The 21,098-nt window shown below is 34.5% G+C and overlaps 1 protein-coding gene across 7 annotated transcripts in view; it reads left to right on the top strand.

Annotated features, from left to right (window-relative positions):
* The window catches only part of KLHL5 (kelch like family member 5), a 144,384-nt gene that overhangs the window by 114,906 nt on the left and 8,380 nt on the right, over positions 1-21,098 (top strand). For 6 of the 7 annotated variants that reach the window (XM_074229630.1, XM_074229628.1, XM_074229627.1 and 3 more), the window contains 4 exons: positions 2,810-3,034; positions 4,487-4,649; positions 16,779-16,991; positions 19,635-19,806. In XM_074229630.1, coding sequence (XP_074085731.1) covers positions 2,810-3,034; positions 4,487-4,649; positions 16,779-16,991; positions 19,635-19,806 — 773 coding nt within the window. Of the gene's footprint in view, positions 1-2,809; positions 3,035-4,486; positions 4,650-8,232; positions 8,347-16,778; positions 16,992-19,634; positions 19,807-21,098 lie in introns of those variants that run through there. The other variant, XR_012477051.1, reaches the window with a different exon arrangement.

Here is a 21,098-nt window from a genome sequence, read left to right as displayed (position 1 = left end):
TACTTTAATCCCAAGGAAGATTCAGAAGATGACAAAATCAAAGGTTCGATACCTAAAACATCCAAGAGAAATAGAAAATGGGCTTATATTATAGATGAGTTCAAAAAAGACTGAAAAGCAATTAAGGGAAGTAGAGGAAAAATTGGGAGAAGAAATGAGAGCGATGCAGATAAATCATGAAAACCAAATCAGCAGCTTGGTGAAAGAAATACAAAAAATACTGAAGAAAATAATATGATAAAAACCAGTTTAGGCCAAAGGGAAAAAACAACACAAAAGGCAAATGAGGAGAAGAATGCCTTAAAATGCAGAGTTGGCCAGCTGGAAAAGGAGATATAAAAGCTCTCTGAAGAAAATAATTCCTTCAAATGCAGAATGGAACTAAAGGAAGCTGATGACTTTGTGAGAAATCAGGAAGAAATAAAACTATTCCCAAAAAACACAAAAATTAGAAGAAAAGGTAAAATATATCTTATTGGAAAAACAACTGACCTCGAAAACAGATTCAAGTGAGATAATTTAAAAATTATTGGGCTTCCTGAAAATCATGACTAGGAAAAGAACTAGACTTCATTTTTCAAGAAATAATACAGCAAAATTGCCCTGAGATCCTAGAAGCTGAGGTAAAATAGAAATTGTGGGAATCACTGGTCACCTCCTGAAAGAGATCCTAAAAGAAAAACTTCCAGGAATATTATGGCCAAACTCCAGAGCTCCCAAGTCAAAGAGAAATTTCTAAAAGCTACTGGAAACAAACAATTCAACTACCATGGCTCTAATAGCCAGGATTACACAGCATCTGGTAGCATCTATGTTAAGGGCTCATAGGGCTTGGAATATGATATTCCAGGAGGCAAAAGATCTTGGTTTACCACTGAGAATCAACTACCCAGCAAAACTGAACATTGATTTTCAGGGGAACAAAATGGATTTTCAATGTAACAGGGGACTTTCCAACTTTCCTATTGAAAAAACCAGAGCTGGACAGAAAGTTTTATCTTCAAGTACAGAACTCTGGTGAACTATAGAGGGGGTGGATGAGAAGGACTAACAATGAAGAACTTAATAATGTTGAACTGTTTGTATTCCTGAATGGAAAGAAGATATGGATAACTATATGAACTTTCTCATTCATAAGAGCAGTTAGAAGGAGCATATATAGACAAGGCACAGGAAGGAGCTGAATATGATGATATAATAATAAAATGGGGTCAATGGGTGATAAAGGAAAGTACTGGGAGCAAGGGAAAGGAGAGGAAGAAGGGGCTATGATATTTCACATAAGAATTAAGTAAAAGCTTTATCAATGGAGTGGAAAGGGGGAAGGCAAGGGGGAATGAGTGAGCCTTTTCATTCTCATCAGCAATGGCTTAGAGAGGAAATACCATACACACTTAATATGGAATACCTTACACACTTAATACCTTACCCTAGAGAAAAATGAGAAGAAAGGGATGGGATGAGGGGGAATGGGGGGAGGGAAGGGGGGGGAAATGGGTAATAGAAGAGAGGGAAGATCATGGGAGAAGGTACTCAGAATACACTTTTGAACAGGGACAGGATGAAAGGAGAGAGAGAATAGAATAAATTAGAGTGGGGAGGAATAGAGAGTGGAGGGAAATACAGCTAGTAATAGCAATTTTGGGGAAGATATTGAAGCAGTTTCTTTAGTGGAGTCATGATAAAGAAGGCAATTCATTCCAGAGACAGAGACATTGAAGTCTAAACACATACTGAAGTATGTTTTTTTTTTTTCTTTTTCACTATTCTTGAGGTTTCTCATCTTTTTTTGGGGGGGGGGGGTATATGTTTACTCTCACAATCAGATTATTGTAATAATATAAAATAAACCAAAAAAAATTAAAAACCACTTAGGTGTGCAGGATAATAAACAGTTGACATGAGGATGGTATTCCCAGTGATTCTATCTTTAAATTGTTTGGCTGTTAACAGGATCAAATTTGGTTTGGTTGTTTTCACTAGTTTAAGGACAAAGTTCCTTTGATAAAAGTTCTTGAAACTTTGTTTTGGACTTAAAATGCTAGCCTTGTTTGTCTGGATAGAAAGGCATAAAGAGAGAAGGCCAGAGATGATAGAAGGATTCTAATATTAGATGAAAAAGTATCTTATTAATAAAGCTATGTATAAATGTGAGAGCATTTAATACATCCTTTAGTAATCACTATTTATAAAAGTTCTAAATAGCAAATATATTCTTTTTGAAAAAAGGTCATACTATAAGCAGTCACAAATCAATAATTATGTGGTAAATTATAATAGTCATAATTTATCTGGACCTATTTCTTGGAGTAGAGAAGAAAAATGTCAGGAAATTTATATTATTTAGGAGATGCCTTTAAAAAGTCATATAATGTATCTGAATGTCAGGGAATTTGTGATCTGTTGCCATCACACTTGAGTTTGAGTAGAGGAAAAAAAATTCAGAGAATTCATTTTGGAAAACCCAAATCTTTTTATGTATCATTTCCTAGGAACTAGAAAATTTGTTCATTTTCTGATATTATTATAAATACTTTACTATTTTTATTATATATGATATTGTGCTTGTGGATATAAATATTAATGAATATATTTGTAGATATTGAAAATATCCTCAAAGATTTTAAGTATTTACATAAAATTTCTTAGATATTTACAGTAAATGCTAAATAAATAAATAAATAAATATATATATATATATATATATATATATATATATATATATATATATATATATATGAATAGCTCAGTTAAAGCTCCAATTATGTTGAAATATAATTAAAAATAATTTTGGTATGTTACCTTTAAGGAGCAACGAGCATTGAAAAATACGATCTCCGTACAAATATGTGGACTCCAGTAGCTAATATGAATGGGCGGAGATTACAGTTTGGTGTTGCAGTATTGGATGACAAACTTTATGTTGTTGGTGGTAGAGATGGACTAAAGACCTTGAATACTGTAGAGTGTTATAATCCCAAAACAAAAACTTGGAGTGTGATGCCACCTATGTCCACACACCGGCATGGCCTTGGTAAGTATAACAAGTCAACTTATTTTATAAAAATTCGCTTCATTATCTTACTCAGGCGTCACTATGGGTAAATCCTGCACAATTTAGTAGATGGTTTGATGAGTTCAAATTCAACATTTCTTGGCTAGTTACTTGATATCTATGATAAAAAATTGAAGATCTATTGATCTTCATGATTGCAGGCAGTCATAAAAATCAACAACACAGAGATAGAGAAAAATCTGGTTTATTACACTCAGAGCATAGACATCACTGTTTACAAAAATAAGGGAGTCCAGACCATCAGTTTCAACAATATTGTATAGGTTTTAGTTTACATAAGCAGAATGAGTACAACAGAATTTCAAAAAGTAAAAAAGGGAAGATAAATGATTTACAAATCAAAGAACAGATGGCAGAAGATTTATATCATGTAAAAGAGGAAACTAGTCAGTTAACAAAAAAACCTATGGCTCATAAGCTTGATGTTGTAGACTCTAGTTAACTATGTGACCTGCTTATCTTAAGCAAACAGTGGTAAGAAAGTTAAGCCAGAAATTCTCTTATGTCCATAATGAGCCTCTCAGAATTTAGCCAAGTGGTCCTTAAATGATAGATATAGAACCCATGACCAGACCTGGTCTGAAATACAGAAACAGAAGAGAGTTCATTGCATTGGCACTTCTGGCCAGATGCTCAGGGCACCTTAACAATGAGAAAGGGGCTTTATTCTATTCTCAATTAAACCAGCTTGTATTTGATCAATATAGTAAGACTGTGCTAAGGAATGGCCTAAATACAGGGAAGAGACCAAGAAGATTAGTCATGAAGAATGCCTGCAAGGTGTGCAGAGGTCAGCTCTCTTCTCTTTGTGAGCAGTAGAGATGTTTACAAGTGTTTGTGTGGGTCTAGGATTATGGTTCATGTTGTTCTAGGTCTTCTATCAAAACCATAGTAAGCAGGAATGAAAACTAGAGGTATTTGCATCATACTAGATGAACTGTGCTCTCCTACCTTTTAACAAAGTGGGGATTAATTAGAGGAGGAGACTGAGACATGTATTGTTAGATATGTCCAGTGTGTTGATTTGCTTTGCTTGACTATGTTTTTTTGGTCAACAGTGGTGGGCCAGGGGAGAAAGTAGAGTCTGTGTGTGGTCAGGGTGGTAAGTGATAGTGAGGTTAAAAAAAAATCAGTTGAAATTTTATTTTAAAAATCAAATGAAATAGTTATCACATGTATAGCAACATTTACTATCCCAAAATGGACTGATTTTTGTTGTTGTTGTTAATACCATAATCACTATTGCCATTGTTTCTACTTCCTTACCAGAATTATAGTTGATCAGCAGTCATGTTAACATAAATTCTTAAGAATTTTAGGATGTCAATGCACTTAAATGTTTAATTTTTAAGTTTTCTGATCTTTAGAAGCAGTTTTTAGATGATTTGGTTTTTTTTAACCTCTTCACAGGTGTTGCTGTACTAGAAGGGCCTATGTATGCTGTAGGTGGGCATGATGGCTGGAGCTACCTGAATACAGTGGAGAGATGGGACCCTCAGGCTCGGCAGTGGAATTTTGTTGCTAGTATGTCCACACCCAGAAGCACAGTTGGTGTGGCAGTCTTGAGTGGAAAGTAAGGAAATATTGATATTTAAATGGATGAAACAGGGAAGAAGGAAGGTTTGGGGTGCCATTTGAAAAATAGACAACAAATTTTGGAATTAAACATTTTTCAAATCCAGGTATTTATACAAATAATTTATACACAAATTACTTGTAAAGTGAAGTGTCAAAACCTTTCAAACGATATGGTTTCTTAATCACAGTATTAAATATTAAATGTTAACTAGAATTTTAAATCTAATTTGAAGATTCAGTTCAATTCTTCATTTAAATACTTGGATTATAAATTTCTAGTTACTCTGAGTAAAGAAAATTTATTTAAATATTTAGTATAATCCATCATTAAACAGTATTTAAATAACTTGATTTCTACTCTTAAAAGTTTTATTTTTCAAACTAAAATATCAGCAAATATTCTGCTTTCTTTTCTTTCTGGCTTTTCTTCCTCCTTTTTCTTTGATGGTTCAATTATTTATTTTCCTAAGAAGGGATTGATGTTGGAAATTTGCACAAATGTAAAGTCTACTTTTCTTTTGATTATTCAAGGCATAATTACATTATTACTTTTCAGTGTCCTGTTTTTCATAAGATGAAGATGAAGCCCAGTAAATTATTAATTACAAGCTAATCCCTCTTCATTAAGTTGAAAATAACAGTGAGTCTTTTTTCAAATAGGAACTTGTGAAAGTTAATTTTGGGATATCTGTGTATTTCAACTATTTAAACTATGATTTTTCCCCATTAGATCATATAATCGTTTCCTAATAATCATTGACTATTGTTTATAGTTTTCCCTTTTACAGTATTAGGAAATATGAAGAAATGAATTTTTTATTTTTTATTTTTGCTATATTATTCTATTACTATAATACTAGTATTGTTTACTTTTTTTACTAAACTTTACCATAAGTAAAATTTTATTTTTTCTAAAAAGAAAAAAAATAATCCAAACATTGAAAACTGTATGTCTTCTACTCATTATAGGGGAGGTTTTGCCTTGGAGAGTTCACACAGCTGTCAGGTGGCAGATCCAGATTGTCAAACCTACTCTTATTCTAAATATTCTAGTACACTGAGGTCCTTTTAAATTCTAAAATTCTGAGTTGCCAGAGAAGTATATATAAACACATATATACATATATACATACACACATATATATACTTATAAATATGTGTATATATGTACTATATGTTGTATATTATATATATATATATATTACTATAACACTATTATTTACTTTTTTACTAAACTTTATCATAAGATTTTATTTTTCCTAAAAGAAAAAAAAAAGAAAACAATGTGTTATCTACTCATTTTAAGGGAGGTTTTGATTTGCCTAGTTCACACAGTGGCATATATGTATATGTAAGATCCCTCAGGGTTCTTCATACATATATATATATATATATATATATATATATATATATATATATATATGTTAGTGGCCCCCATATATATGTGTAGACATATATAGACACATACACACACACGTATGTATGTAAATCTCCCAGGGAATCTTAATATATAGATTAATGGCCCCCATTTCTATTTGAATTTGATACCACTGTTCCAAGAAGGAGACTTTCTTAATGGGCAGGTAGGTAGTCCAATGAATAAAGAAAGCACCAAGTCTGGAGTAGGAAAATTATCTCAAATCTGACCTCAGGCTCTTACTAGCTCTTTAATCTTGAACAAGTTACTTAACTCTTTATATCTCTGTTTCCTCATCTATAAAATAAACTGGAGAAGAAAATGGCAAACCACTCCAGCATTTTTGTCAAGAAAATCCCAAATGGGGTCATAAAGACTCAGGCAAAACTGAGAAACAACTAAAAAACATTGTCACTGCCTGCTCTGTTGATTATTTCAGATTTATCCCATATATATCCTGTTTGCATAGAGCTGTTTATATGTTGTTCCCCCATTATATTTTCAGCTTTTTGAGAGTGGAGACTCCTTTAGTTTTCCTTTGTGTTCCCAGTGCTTAGCACAATGCCTGAAGCACTTCATAAATGTTTGTTGATCAACTTATCTTATTTTATTTTATGCACATAAATATGTTTATTTGAGAAGGAATTAGTAGACTTTGACAGACTGCTAAATGTAGTCATCATCCAAAAATGGATACAAATCCCTCTAATAGAAATAAAAGAAATAAATTATTCTTCAGTACTTCAGTGGATGGAGGATTTCATCAGTGCAGATACTTTTCAATAGTGCAACTGGTAGCCATCTAGGGTTTTGCAATTTTTGATTGTATCCTCTCATAAATCCTTCATAGAATATTACAGGATCACAGGTTTAGAATAACTTCAGAGGTTATTTAGCCCAGTTATTTTACTGATGAGGAAACTGAGACTGCAAAAGGTAGAGTGATTTGCTCAAAGTCGTTTTGCAACAGAGGAGAATTTGAACCCAGATCTGTTAGTTATAGAGTCAGTTCCTGTTCCCATGTAACTGATCTTTCAAACATGCTAGAAGCTTTCTTGTATGTTCCATAACATTAAATGGATTCAAGTGCAGCAGTCAAGTTGTCAAAATATTATTCTTTGTTCTGGTTCATATGATCAGTTTTCCTCCTTTTTATATACTTCCTGAGTAATAGCTTTCTTGGATACCATTTTTGGTATAAGTCATAATTAGCACTAAACTATTACCTATGCCTACAATGAATTTTTACTCTTTGGGTCACCTGCCATTTTGATAGCCTGAAGAAATGAAGTGTCGAATAAGTTTATCAGAGGTATAAGAATGGTGGCCAAGGAGAGCTATTCTGGGATGGTGAATGAAGCCAGGAAGGAATATTGGTTTATTTGATAATATTTCTAGAAATATAGAGTTTGGAAATGTAGGACACAAAAGAGGTTTTGTTAGAAAGAGGAAAAATTGTCTGGGCCCCATGTAAAATATTGGACCAAATGAGATGCTAATCTAACCATGGGGGCCCCAGGGCAAGAATTGTGTTGCTGAAAGGGTTGAATCATCAGGACCTAGTCTTTGATATGGTCATAATTATGGACTTACTCAACAGGCTACCTGTCTCATTGTATATCATAATCTGAAAAACAGGCATTCTTCATTCATTTAGCTTTTTCTTGTGTGGATTTTTAGGAGACCTCATACAATTTTGAGGCTTGATTTTATCATCAATGAGTTATTCACAAATAAGAGATCCATTTGGAACTGCCATACATAGTCCATGACAATTGTCAAAAAAATTTTGAACCTTCCTTTATATCAAATAAAAAAAGAGAGAAGGGGTGGGGGGTGAGGGAAGCAGTTTAGTAAATCAACCAACACATCAATAAATTGTGATATTTTTTGAAGTATAGCCTGCTTCCTCATAAAGTAGAGAAGGAGGTATATTCTCATTTCTTTTTTGGAACCAAACTTGGACATTTAATTATATAATGCTCTCTTTCAATTGTTGTTTTTGTTGTTCTTTCCATTTAAATGTTTGCAATAATTGATTTCTTGGTTCTAATTACCTTGTATTGGTTGGTGTCTTTCTATGCTTCTCTGTAGTCTTCATTTTCATTCTTTATTGTTCAGTCATATTGAGTTATGTCCAATTCTTTGTGATCCCATTTAGGGTTTTCTTGGCAAAGCTATTGAAGTGGTTTGTCATTTCCATTTCCAGCTCATTTTACAGTTGAGGAAACTGAGGCAAACAGGTTTAAGTGACTTGCCCAGAATCAAACAACTGGTAAGTATTTGAGGCCAGATATGAACTCAAGAAGATGAGTCTTTCTGATTCCAGATTGGCACTCTAGCTGCCCTAGGGAAGATATTTAGGGGACAAGATAATGAGTTTAGTTTTGGACATGTTGAATTTGTCTTCTAGAAGTCAGCTCAAGCTATCTGAAAGGAAGATGAAAATGTGAGAATGGAGGGCAGAAGAGATAAATGGGACAGGATAGGTGGACTTGAACATCGTCAACAAAGAAACAGTATTTAAATCCATGGCAGCTGAAAAGAACAAGTGAAGTAGTTTAAAGAGAGAAGAGATAAGGGCCTAGGTCAGCAAGCACCCTGTGGGACCTGTAGTCATCCAGGGATGACCTTAGATGAGGATCTTCCAGGTATTTTGAAAATTTATTAGACTTTTCTTGTAATGGATGGATATCTTCTGTATGGATTGAGGTCTAGACCAGTTATTCCTATCTGTATCCTCTATTCAATTGCCATCAGTTCCATATATAGTATAGGGGTGAGGTAGATTTGGTGAGGTTCCCAATTCTACCATACTTAAATTGATAATATGTTCAATCAGTGAATTCATAAACTGTTAAATCCTTGGCAGTCTTTTGATGAAGTGATGAGTGGCAGGAATATATCCTTGTACATTTGTAAATAATTCAAGATTTAATTTAGATTTCTTTTCAAAAATATTTTGACTTCTAATTGTTACTTTGTAGACTGCCTCTTTCTGTTTTTTTATCTGGGGTGCAATAGTTTGGTAAAGAAGATAAAAAGGATTAATTAGAATTCTTGTTCCCACCATATTTTAGAGCATGATACTTTAATTAGACTTTTAATCATTCAGCCTACATTTTATAGCATTGATTTTTCAGTAGCTGCCTCTAATGAAATGAAATTCACCATGTCATCCTTGTATATAAATCTTGTTTATGCCAGTGACATCTCCTAAAAATAATTCTCAGAAAAACTACTTCTCAAAGATATAATCCATGCTGTTACTCCATAACTTAATTAGTTTAAAGGTTCTCTAAAGCCTATACTACCTCTAATTGCTGATCCCATTAAATAGTGTATTGTCTTAAACTTCTTCAGAATATTATATCACCAAATAATAAAATAAAAAGAGCACAATAGATTATCAGAATCTTTGAACAAAGGATAACAGAAACAAAGATTAATGTATAAATAGAGCATACTTTCCTATACATTTTTCAGTTTCTATATGACTATATTAATATGATAGTTTTTTAGTTTAGGATTAGTTATTATGCTATTACTGTTGTCAGTTAATAAACATTAAGTACCTGCTTCATGCCAGGCTCTATGCTAAACATTTACAAAGAATTAAGTATTAATGTTATTATATTACTATAAAATTACAAGGATGAGGCAAGAGATATCTTTTAGAGAAGTCATTATAGGGGCAGCTAGGTGGCTCAGTGGATAGAGCACCAGCCCTGGAATCAAGAGGAACTGTGTTCAAATCGAGCCTAAGACACTTAAATAATTACCTTACTAAAAAAAGGAAAGAAAAAAAAGTAAGTGTAATGCAAAGAAAGAGCAATGGAGTCTGTCTATACAGATCGTTTTATGCTTTGTTTTTTTCCCCTCTTCTGGTTGAGTTTTCCCCCTTTTGTTCTTTTTTTTTTTTTTTTTTTTTTTTTTTTTAGATTTTTCAAGGCAATGGGGTTAAGTGGTTTTCCCAAGGCCACACAGCTAGGTAATTATTAACTGTCTGAGGTCGGATTTGAACCCAGGTACTCCTGACTCCAAGGCCGGTGCTCTATCCACTGTGCCACCTAGCTGCCCCCCCTTTTGTTCTGATTCTTCTTTCACAATATGAAATATGTTTAACACAGTTATACATGTATAACTTATATCAGATTATCCTAGGTTAAAGGGAGGGGGTAGAGAAGGAAGGGAGGGAGAAATATGTGGAAGGCAAAGTCACACAAAAAATGAATGTTGGAAACTATCTTTGCTTATAGTTGGAAAAATAAATATATTAAAAATGTATTAGGAAGCAAAATACTTGGTTCCTGGACAAAAATATTTCTCTAGCTGAGTGATTTTTTTTCAAGTTTGTCTTATTTCAGTTTCTTCATCTGTAAAATGGAGATAAAGATATTCATTTTACCCATATCACAAGTTTGTTGCAAGGATTAAAAAATGGAACTTCTTGAAGGAACAATAAAATTGTTAAAATTTTATTATTAAATATTTTATTACAAATAGTTAAAACTAACATTAGTTTCCATTTAATCTATTTCACAAGATTGGTGATTAAGGCATGATAGCAACATGAAAAAAAGTTTTTAAATTACAAAATATTATATAAATGTAAAGAATAATATATGGATATATACCAACTATTAAATTGGAATGACCATTTAGCCAAATATCAAACCCACTAAAATAATGTTTTAGGTAGTAAAACAGCAAAAAACAGTTCCAATAAGATCTGTAGATACCCAATCTAACTAACTCCCTAAACTCATCTGTCTTTTAGGCTTCTGTACTTAGATGTTATATGCATCTTAAACTCAGCATATCCAAGACAAACTCATTGTTTTTCCTCCAAACTCATCTTCTTCTTAACTTCCTTCTGCCAAGTGTATCTCTAACTTTCTAGTCACTTAAGTTCATAACCTTTAATCCATCCTTGATTCTCCCCTTTCCATCAAAGCTCAAAGCCAATTAAGTCTTCTAGAATTGTCACTTCTACTTCACTTCACAACTCACATCACAGGTCAAACCTTCATTGCCTTTCACATGAACTACCACAGTAGCATTCCTAATTGGTTGCCAGACAGATATTCCTAAAAAAATAGTTAAGACCCTGTATGTCATGGTCCTGCCAAGAAGTTTTTTTAGCTTTTTCTTCCAGGATAAAATGTGAATTCCATATTTTGATATTTAAAATCCTTCATAACATTTATAACATATCAAATTGCTTGCTATCTTGGCGTGGGGGGGGTGAGGGAGGATGAGTGAAAATTTGGAATTCAAAATTTTTTAAAAGTGAATATTAAAAATTGTCTTTCCATGTAATTAGAAAAAAACAGTTTATTTTTACACATTCTTTATCACCTTGCTTCCACCTGTCTTTGCAGATATCTCCAGCTCTTATATCTCAGAGATCTAGTCAAATTATCTAATAATCTTTCCACAACACTCCTGGTACCCCAATCACTACCTTCTTTGCACTTATACAAACTGTCTTCCAAGCATTGAATGGTCTCTCACCTCATTTCTACTTCTTAAAATCTAGCTCCATTCAGGGATGAATGGAATTTTCAGGAGGACTGGTAGTTCTGGTGTGAAGGCATGCTGACTCCTTTTCAGGGATGCTTATTCACCTTTGGTGTCCACCTGATTCACTCAACTCTCACCTCTGCCTACCAGGTTGAGGGTAGTGGACCTCAAAACTGGCAATGAATTCTGGGAATGCCTATTCACAAGCATGTGAAGACTTTCCCAGTCAGAATGAGGGTGATGAGGTCAATGAACTTGTGAAATACTTTGTCCACCCCCCCCCAACTAGGCAAATTCCTGCCCACAAGACAAGCCCCTATCAACAAAACAATAAATCCCTTCCCTAGCCTGAAAGGATTCAGTCTTGGGTGAAACTGTTCCTCATCTACCTCCTTAGTAACCTCTTCTTTGCTCTTTGAGCTATACCCCTCACCACCTCACCTCTGTTCTCTTGAATTAATGCCCCCATCAATGTATGCTCTGGGGGAACATGATTCTCCAGATCACCTCTCATGCTCCTATACACTTCCTTACTGCTTGTCCTCTCATAGTGGTTGCTGCTAATCTTTTTTTTCCCCTAACTTCTGCTAACCATAGCAATATATAAATTTTTTTTTGGTCCCTAAATTCTTTTGTTGATCTTTTAAGTGAAGTCTTTCATGTTTGTTCAAACCCTGAAACCTTTAACCAGACATGTTTTCTGGCACAAGTGGATGAAGAACAAGTGGTTTCAGAGGCCATGAAGCAGCTGAAGCTATGGAAGATTTAGAGCTTGGTCAGGCATTAAAGACACCAAGGTCATCCAGGAGCCATCCCCAGTTGACTTTTGTCCTGCCATTGGTCTTCAGTGACTCGGGAAAAGAGGGTCTGATTACTTTGTACAACTATTCCTCCCTTAAATCCAATTCATTTGTAAGTCAAGATATCACTCTGCCTTAATCACTAAATGGGCATTTCCTCAGTCAAATAAGACCTGTTTGAAAACCTTAGCTTAAAAAGACCAAGATTTCCCACTGTATCTAGGGACATCTCCAGTGATCTTGTTCTGTATCTGGTCACAGGATTCAGATGGCTCCAGAGAAGAAAGTGATGTTGGTAACTTTGTCCAGCCCTCCCTCACTTAATGTTATGGTATCTGATCCCTGATGCCTTGGTCCTCCTTGAGAATGAAAGACAAATAGAAACCAAAAAACCTCACCAGAATTAGCAGGAAATGTAATGGGGCTGCTTTGGGGAAAAAAATTAGAGATGTTTTAAAAGTAAGTATCATAAGTAGATTATGTCGGGAATGAATATGTAGACTTTATAATGGTCTAAATACAGCCTACACTCTGTCTTGGAGACTACTTGGCATACCAGTGATTCTGGAACCATGTACACACACACACACACACACATAGAGCAGCAGATAATAAAACTTGGATGCATATAGGTCACACAGCTGGCTGGCAGCTAATGTTTAGATATATTGGTAGACTTAGACAGGTGATGGATTAAAGTATTTTAGTTAGAACTAAAAACCTCAGAAAGAATCTAGTCATGGTTCCCACCAGTTTTATGTGATAAATAGAAACTGGGACAGGAATTAGGTTGGAAGGTAATGGGTACTCCTTCCAGTGCTTTTTCTTTGCATAAAGAATAAAAATAGGGGTGGCTAGGTGGTACAGTGGATAAAGCACCAGCCCTGGAGTCAGGAGTACCTGGGTTCAAATGGTCTCAGACACTTAATAATTACCTAGCCGTGTAGCCTTGGGCAAGCTACTTAACCCCATTTGCTTTGCAAAAACCTAAAAAAAAAGAATAACATAGATCTCTAGAACTGTTACTTCACAAAGGGGACCTTGTTTCTTTGTGAGGAAGAGATAAGTCTGGAATTAATGAATCAGGCAATTTAGGAAAGATTTGAATCATATTAGTTTTCATTTTACTGAGTTTTTATTTTTCCATTGGCTTTTGAATGAATAAAAGCAGACAATGGAATTAGAAGTTGACATTCTAATTCATGTGAAGAGCATATCTTATGCCAGAAAAGGGTATAGAAAAAGAATATTGGATTTGAAAATCAGGAGACCTGGCTTCCTCCCCTGACTCCAGTCCTTTTGAGATTTATGACCTTGGGCAAATTCCTTAAAATCTCTGAGCCTGTTTATTCATCTTTAAAGTGGGAATAATAACTGGTATAATCTATCTCAGAATTATTGTCAGAAAAGCATGTTGCAGATCTTAACCTGCAGAGTAACAGGACAGATGGTATCACATAGAATGTATCCAACCTGGATTAAATCTGGTCTACCTGCATTCTTGGCATTATTGTCACTGCTCTTGTCTAGAACTCCTTGTGTACAAAGATGCAGTTTACCAAGTGTTCTTTTATCTTTCTGGCTCAGAAATAAAGACATAACCCATTTTAATTTTCTAGGAGCATTTTATTCCTAGTAACCAACAAAAGGGAACCATACTGGGAAAGTTTTAAGATATCTTAAAATCTAAACCTGCCTTTAAGTTTTGTATGAACTGATACAGAAAGAAATTAGCAGAATCAGACAAATAAAATTAATTCCAATATAAATGTTAAAATTACTATATAAGACTTAGTCACTTCATCAAGTTTTTTTTTAATTGTTCTACCTTGTATAGGTAAAGATTAGCTCCATTCCTCAAGGGGACAGAAATTAGAAAGAGGCTGTATACATGAACATCTATAAATAACAGCAATATAAAAACAAAAGGCATCATTAAAACTTATTTTAAAACATTTTAAAGTCACCTATATTAAAAGAAAAAATGTAAATGGAGCTAGGCTCAGTTTTTTTTATTCTTTGATTCCTCTATTTTTTCTTTTTTTTTTACTAACCACCCTGCTCCTAGAGTCAAAGTTTCTAGCTTTTTTTACTTCTAGGATTTGGGCTCTTGATTCTCACTGTTCCTTTACAGAAGCATTTCTTTCCCTTAAACATTTATATACTTAAACCCTGCAGACTCCTAAGAGAATAGAAGATAATGGTGGTTCATTCATTTGCAAAGGGAACTAAATTTAAATTTAAAAATTTAAATTTCATTTTAATCTCAAAAGTAAGTATCAGACTGGCATCTCCATTCCCCAGATCTTCCTAATTCATATAGCTAAGTCACCAAAAATCATTTTCTTTTCAAAACCCTCAAGAAAACATTCCCCCAAACATTGAGCTCACAGCATTCCAGGAAAATGTAATATGAATGAATAAGATAGTTGAGAGGAAAAGTAACAAATCATAGCTCTTTCAACAACACTGGTTGTTATCCTCAAAGAGGATCTAAAATGCCATCCCTGTTAAGAGTCAAGTTACAAGTCCTACTGTGATTGATCAGACCAATAAGAGCTCAGGATACCTTGTCGCACGTCTGGCACAAATAGGCCAGGTGAACAATTGGGGTGGGATTTCTCAATTTGTGCATCTCACATTTCTTTTCAGCTACTATGATTCTGCTTTACTCATAAAGCACAGTATCTTCTCTGATAAGGGCATGCCATGCTGGGTGGTCCTCTGCCTGTGTATGTATCCTGAATCATGCAATCATTCCAGAGTTCCTAAGAGAAACTTTGAGAACATTCTTGTATTGATTTTTCTGACCACCATGTGGGCACTTACCCTGTTTGAGTTCTCCACAAAATCATGTGGCTAACCTATCAGAGTTGTATTCTTGGTAGTAAGAGTTTGAATGCTTGGTAGTTTCATTTGAGAAAGAACCACAATGCCTGGTATCTTCTCTTGCCAGGTGATCTTGAGATTCTTCCTAAGAGAATTCATATGTAAACCATTCAGTTTCCTGGTATAGTCCAAGTTTCATAGGCACACAACACTGAGGTCAGCACAATGGTTCTGTAGACCTTCAGGTTGGTAGTCAGTCTAATACTTCTCTTCCACACTTTACTTCAGAACCTCCCAAACAGTGAGTTAACTCTGGTAATAAATACATTGAACATTAAGTCTAGTAGACCTGAAAGCTCCTATTGGGAGAGAATTCTGTAGGTATCGCTTCCAAATAACATCAAGAGAAATCAGGCTGGCAAATAAAGACCAGCTTACTGAAGTTGAAACTGGGATGGATACCTGTTTTTTGGAATGACCACCATGAAGAATTCTATGAAGGTGGTGTAGACTTTGCAATCAGAATTAATTTGAGAAGCTTTAATGTCTACCAAAAGGAGTAACTGACAGGTTCACAGCAATGCGATTGCCACTTGCAAGAAAACATTATGCCACCAATCTTCAGTGCCTATGTACCCACCATGATGAACCTCCAACAAGGTCAAAGAAAAATTTTATGAAGACCTGGAGACCCTCACCAAAAGTTTACTACCAAAAGACAAGTCTATAATTCTGCATGACCAAAGCTGGAGTAGGCTCAGACTACCAGACATGGCAGGGAGAAATGGAGTTGGAAACAGCAATGGACAACTACTGCTGAATACTTGTGCATCTCATGACCTCATCACAATACTGGCTACATTGCCACTGAACATCTCTCCTTTATTACTTGTACTGTTACCTGCTGGTCCCTCATCTTCCATCTCTTACAATTCATTTGGGGGGGGAACAGAAATCTCTTAAGGTGGGGGGTTGGTTTGGAGTATTTTGTTTCATTTCCTATGACTTGGAATTGTGGGATCGTAGATCTATTGGTTATGTGAAAAATCACTTTCACCTTCAACAAACTTGTCAGATTACCATAGCTTTGCATTTTGAGAGACTAAATCTACCTCATTTCACAATATCTGAGGGTTTTGTTTAGAATCAGTATTATTTCATTGTTCTGTTTTTTTTTTTAAATGCATTTTAAGGCTTTTCTTTCTCTTTGCCTTCCCCACCCCTAGTTACTCCTGTGTATAAAAGCAAGCTAGTCTCTGTCATATCCTAAGCTTTCCAAAAAGAGGTGAAAACTGGCCATTTTTCTCAGAAAATATGAGTGGTTTCATGGATAGTTTTTAAAACCATATTTGCTATTTGACTTTTTGACGCTGAAAGTAGAGAGTCTACTTTATAACAGTTGAAACTTAGTTTATTTCTGCTATCATTTTAGTTTCAATTTTTCCAAATTTCTAAGATATTTAACCTTGATTTTCCTGTCATTTTCATTACAACTTTAAGTATGGTGGGGCATGTCTTTTCTCATTTGCAATTTCATTTGTTCTTTTTACAGACTATATGCAATAGGGGGTCGTGACGGAAGTTCTTGTCTCAAATCTGTAGAATGCTTTGATCCACATACTAATAAATGGACACTCTGTGCACAAATGTCAAAAAGGAGAGGTGGAGTAGGAGTAACTACCTGGAATGGATTATTGTATGCTATTGGAGGACATGATGCACCTGCATCCAACTTAAGTTCCAGACTGTCAGACTGCGTTGAAAGGTAGCATTCATAAGTTGTAGAAATGACAGGAAAATAGGTTGATGAGAGAAAGGGGGGTGCTTAAAGATTGATCTATTGGATTTGTTCTAAGTGAAAAACAACTCACAGACAATCTGACCCAAAAGATAGGAAAGGATTAGATTTCAATTCACAGGTTATTGCAAAGTTCCTATGTTATTACATAAAGTTCACAAGTGACTGCAAATAGTTTACAGGTTAAGCTTTCTGGAAAGGCAGCCATATAGTGAGCTACTTAAAGCACAGGTTGATAAACAGAAGTTGAGGCTAAGTGTTTAAGAGGAAAGAGGAAAGGAAAAGAAACAGCCGTGAGATGTGAATAGGCTTAGACCCACGTGGATCTAACATGGAGGACGGTGTTGTCCGTACTTTTATAGAGAGTATTGCCTGCAACCTATGCAAGGAGTAGTCAGAGGGAGGGGGTCAAAGAGTGATTCACCTGGACTTAACTAGAGTTCAGGTAGCCACTATGGAAGTTTATGAGCCAGGAAGGGGGGGAGGAGAGGGGTAGGGAAATGGATTGAGGTTGCTCTCTATTAATCTTGGTGAATTTACATTTGAGAAGAAAATGGAGAGGGTCAAAGGTCCACAGATGATAGTTCCTTAATACTAAAAGTCTAGGCAATATTTCTCCTTCAACAGTAGGACTAAAGTTATTTGAAATTCTGGCACATTGTTTTGAATGAAGGAAAGACTGAACAAAAAAAGCCTTTATTAAGGATTCACTGTGTACATACTATTATAGTACATGCTGAGGACACAAATAGCAAACAAGCAAGATGATCTCTGTTCTCAAAAAGTTCACATTCCAATGGGGGAAACTATATCACATGACCACCTTTCAGTTGCAAGTCCATTAGAAAGGATCAGTAGTCATAAGGGTACAGTGGCAAAGCAGATGGTAATTCATCTTCTTTAATTTCATTTCTACAATGAAACCATTTAATAATGCTATGATTTTGGTCAAAAAGAACTTTCTTTTCTATATTATCAGTAACTATGGCTTGCTAAGAAGATGGGACTCTGGCATCTGTAGAAACAAATTTCTAGATTGTATCGCCATAGGAGTTACTTCTCTGGATGGTGGCTATGGAGACTGGGCAGGATGCAAGGATCTGGGGGTGATCCATTGGCAGCAGTTGATCTGAAAATGGCGTTGGTCATGGCCCTCTTTGAGATTTACTGTGAGGTTAGAGGCAATTTTGTTTAGGACATATACTTCCCTGAATCTGATCTCCCTCTTATTCCCTACCCCATTCTCTTTTCTTTCTATTTTCCTGTTGAGTACTCTGAGGGTATATATTCTCCTTGACTTTATCAGTTCCCTTCTACCTCCTGCTTTATTTAGTCTTCCATAGCCTAATTCTATAAGATCAATTCCACATCTTTCATCCTCTTTGTCCTTCATTTACTTTCCCTTTTCTTTGTTCTTTTCAGATCAAAATAGGACCAAACCATTCTCAGGACCTTTTATGTAAACTCCTTTTTTGTCCCTTAAAGAAATTAAGATTCTGAGGGAAATACTTGTCTCATTTCCCTGCTAGGTTGTCAATACTTTGTCCCTTTTTTGTCCCCTTTTGTTTTCTACGTTTTAAATACCAATAATAAGTGTTTTAAAGAAATTCAGGCATGAAATTGCATAACTGTTAGCCAAACTGAGACCTGTTAAACCAGCCACTGCCAGAGGCCTAGTAAATTGTCAGTGTAGAACCATCCATGAAAAGGGTTCCAGAAGAGATCCTACACCTCTTTAATCATAATAGAAAATAAAATCATTGAATATTCAAGCAAGTTTACATACTTGGTTACATAAAGAAGAAATAACTTTGTTTCCATTCTTTGAGTATATAATCTTATAGACAATAACCAATGACCACAATTTATTTTCCCACTGAAGTTTGACACTAAAATCTTTTAATTGAATTTCCAAAAAACTAGGACTACTACTTTTTTTATGAATAAGGAATTATCTTAGATACAATAAACCAAGGGTAAGGGACATATTGGGTGCTAGTCAAAATGAAATACTATTAAAAATAGATAACATTCATAGGGGAAGTGCTCAGATCTGTCTTAGGCTTCTGCCCATAAGAGTACCTGGGCACCTAGCAGACACTTAAAATACTCCCTGGATTGGCTTGGGCATATATAATGAGATATGTAGATTTTCAGGTGATATCACTTAGTTTTTCCTAGGCAAAAACCTCATGACACACCATTTATTACTGACCAGGAAAAGTGACTGAATGAACTATGTAAATTGATGTATTAATCAAAAATAATCAGGATTGTACTATAAAGTGATGAGTTCTGAGATTGCCATTATAATGGGTCTAATGAAGTCAAGCCAATGATGTGTTGAGGGTATTAGGAGGGCATTAAAAATGAATTAGAAAACATTCTTCTACCATTGATTAAAAATGGGGTTTATTTATGCTTAGAACTGCATTCAATTTAATTTCTTTTACATAAATTAGAGGACAGTAGGATAAGTAACAATACTTTTTTTAAAAAAATTATTCTTCATAAGAAGATTCTCAGATTCTTAGATTTCCAATAAATTTCATGAGTATCCTGATTTTTACATTTTTGGGGATGCTTATTATTATTATAATTATTTTTCAGATATGATCCTAAAACTGATATGTGGACTGCAGTTGCATCTATGAGCATTAGTAGAGATGCAGTTGGAGTATGTTTACTTGGTGATAAGTTGTATGCAGTTGGTGGATATGATGGGCAAACTTACCTTAATACCGTGGAAGCCTATGATCCCCAAACAAATGAATGGACACAGGTATGCTACTTAATTTTTTTATGCTATTTAATTTTTTCATTTGATCCAAATTTTATTAAAATGATTCATAATTTCCCAAATTATCACATATTACTATAATTAGATTTAAATAATGTATGATAATACTATAAAGTCACCTCTATTTGAATCAAAGACAAGTTAGGAATTAAGAGTTTGTCTATCAATTGAGGAATAGTTGCACAAGTTTTAGCATGTGATTGTGATGGGGGATACTAGAGAAATACAAGAAATGATAGAGCAGGATACTCTCAGAAAAACCTGGATAGACTTATATTGAACTGATACAAAGTGAAAAAGTTTTAAGTAGAACAAGAATAACATTGTACATAATAAGAGCAATATTATAAAATGGACCACTGAGAATGATGTAGCTATTCTCAACAAAGTAATGATCCACAACAATTCTAAAGGATTTATGAAGAATAATGCTGTCATTCCCAGAGAAAGAATTTATGGAGTCTGAATACAGATTGAAGCATGCTATATTGAATTGTTTGACTTCTTAATGAGAGAGTGAAAAGGAGGGGAAAGAATTTGAAACTTGAAATTTTAAAAACTAATATTAAAAGTTTTCATGTAATTATTTTACATAAAAAATAAAATACTAAATAAATAATTTAAAGAAAAAATGTTTAGAAAAAGGAAAAAAAGTATAGTAGGAATTAGTAGGAATTCAAGAGCTCTCCCAGGTCCCTCATTTCCTATAGATATATAGGAAAACACTTCAACAAATCATGTATCTATTACATCACACTAATCTACATGAGTAAAAACCAACATTGGTCCAGATTACCTGAAAATCATTTAATTCTACTTTGCTTTTTGAGTTTAATTTAAAATTCAAGGATTTCCCATTAAATCTAAGTTAATAATCCAGGAAGCAAATTGTTCTTTACAGTGACTGAAGGGATTTATATAAATTCATTGATTGGAATTTAGATTATATCTTCTCAGACAGACAATGTTATATGTAAATAGCCACTGAATTTCTATTCCAACTCAAAAAGTCTTATCAAATTGTAAAGGACTTGAAACAGTATAAATAATACTTTTATCACATTTATCACAAAACTTCTGAGACAATTGGTTCAGAGTTATTACTTGGGATGTCAGCAATACATTTCCCTTCTTCCATGCATCCCCTATGATGAGATCTAGGAACTCTCCCTTCTTTCTTAGCTTCCCTACCTGAATCAAGGGGTGAATGTGGCAGGTAGGAAAGAAGAATGAAGGGATGGGAAATGGAATCAATTGGAAAGGAACTCTAGGAT

This window comes from Macrotis lagotis, chromosome 3 (assembly GCF_037893015.1).
Source record: "Macrotis lagotis isolate mMagLag1 chromosome 3, bilby.v1.9.chrom.fasta, whole genome shotgun sequence".
Taxonomy (NCBI): Eukaryota; Metazoa; Chordata; class Mammalia; order Peramelemorphia; family Peramelidae; genus Macrotis; species Macrotis lagotis.
This window is presented reverse-complemented; position numbering and strand designations above follow the sequence as displayed.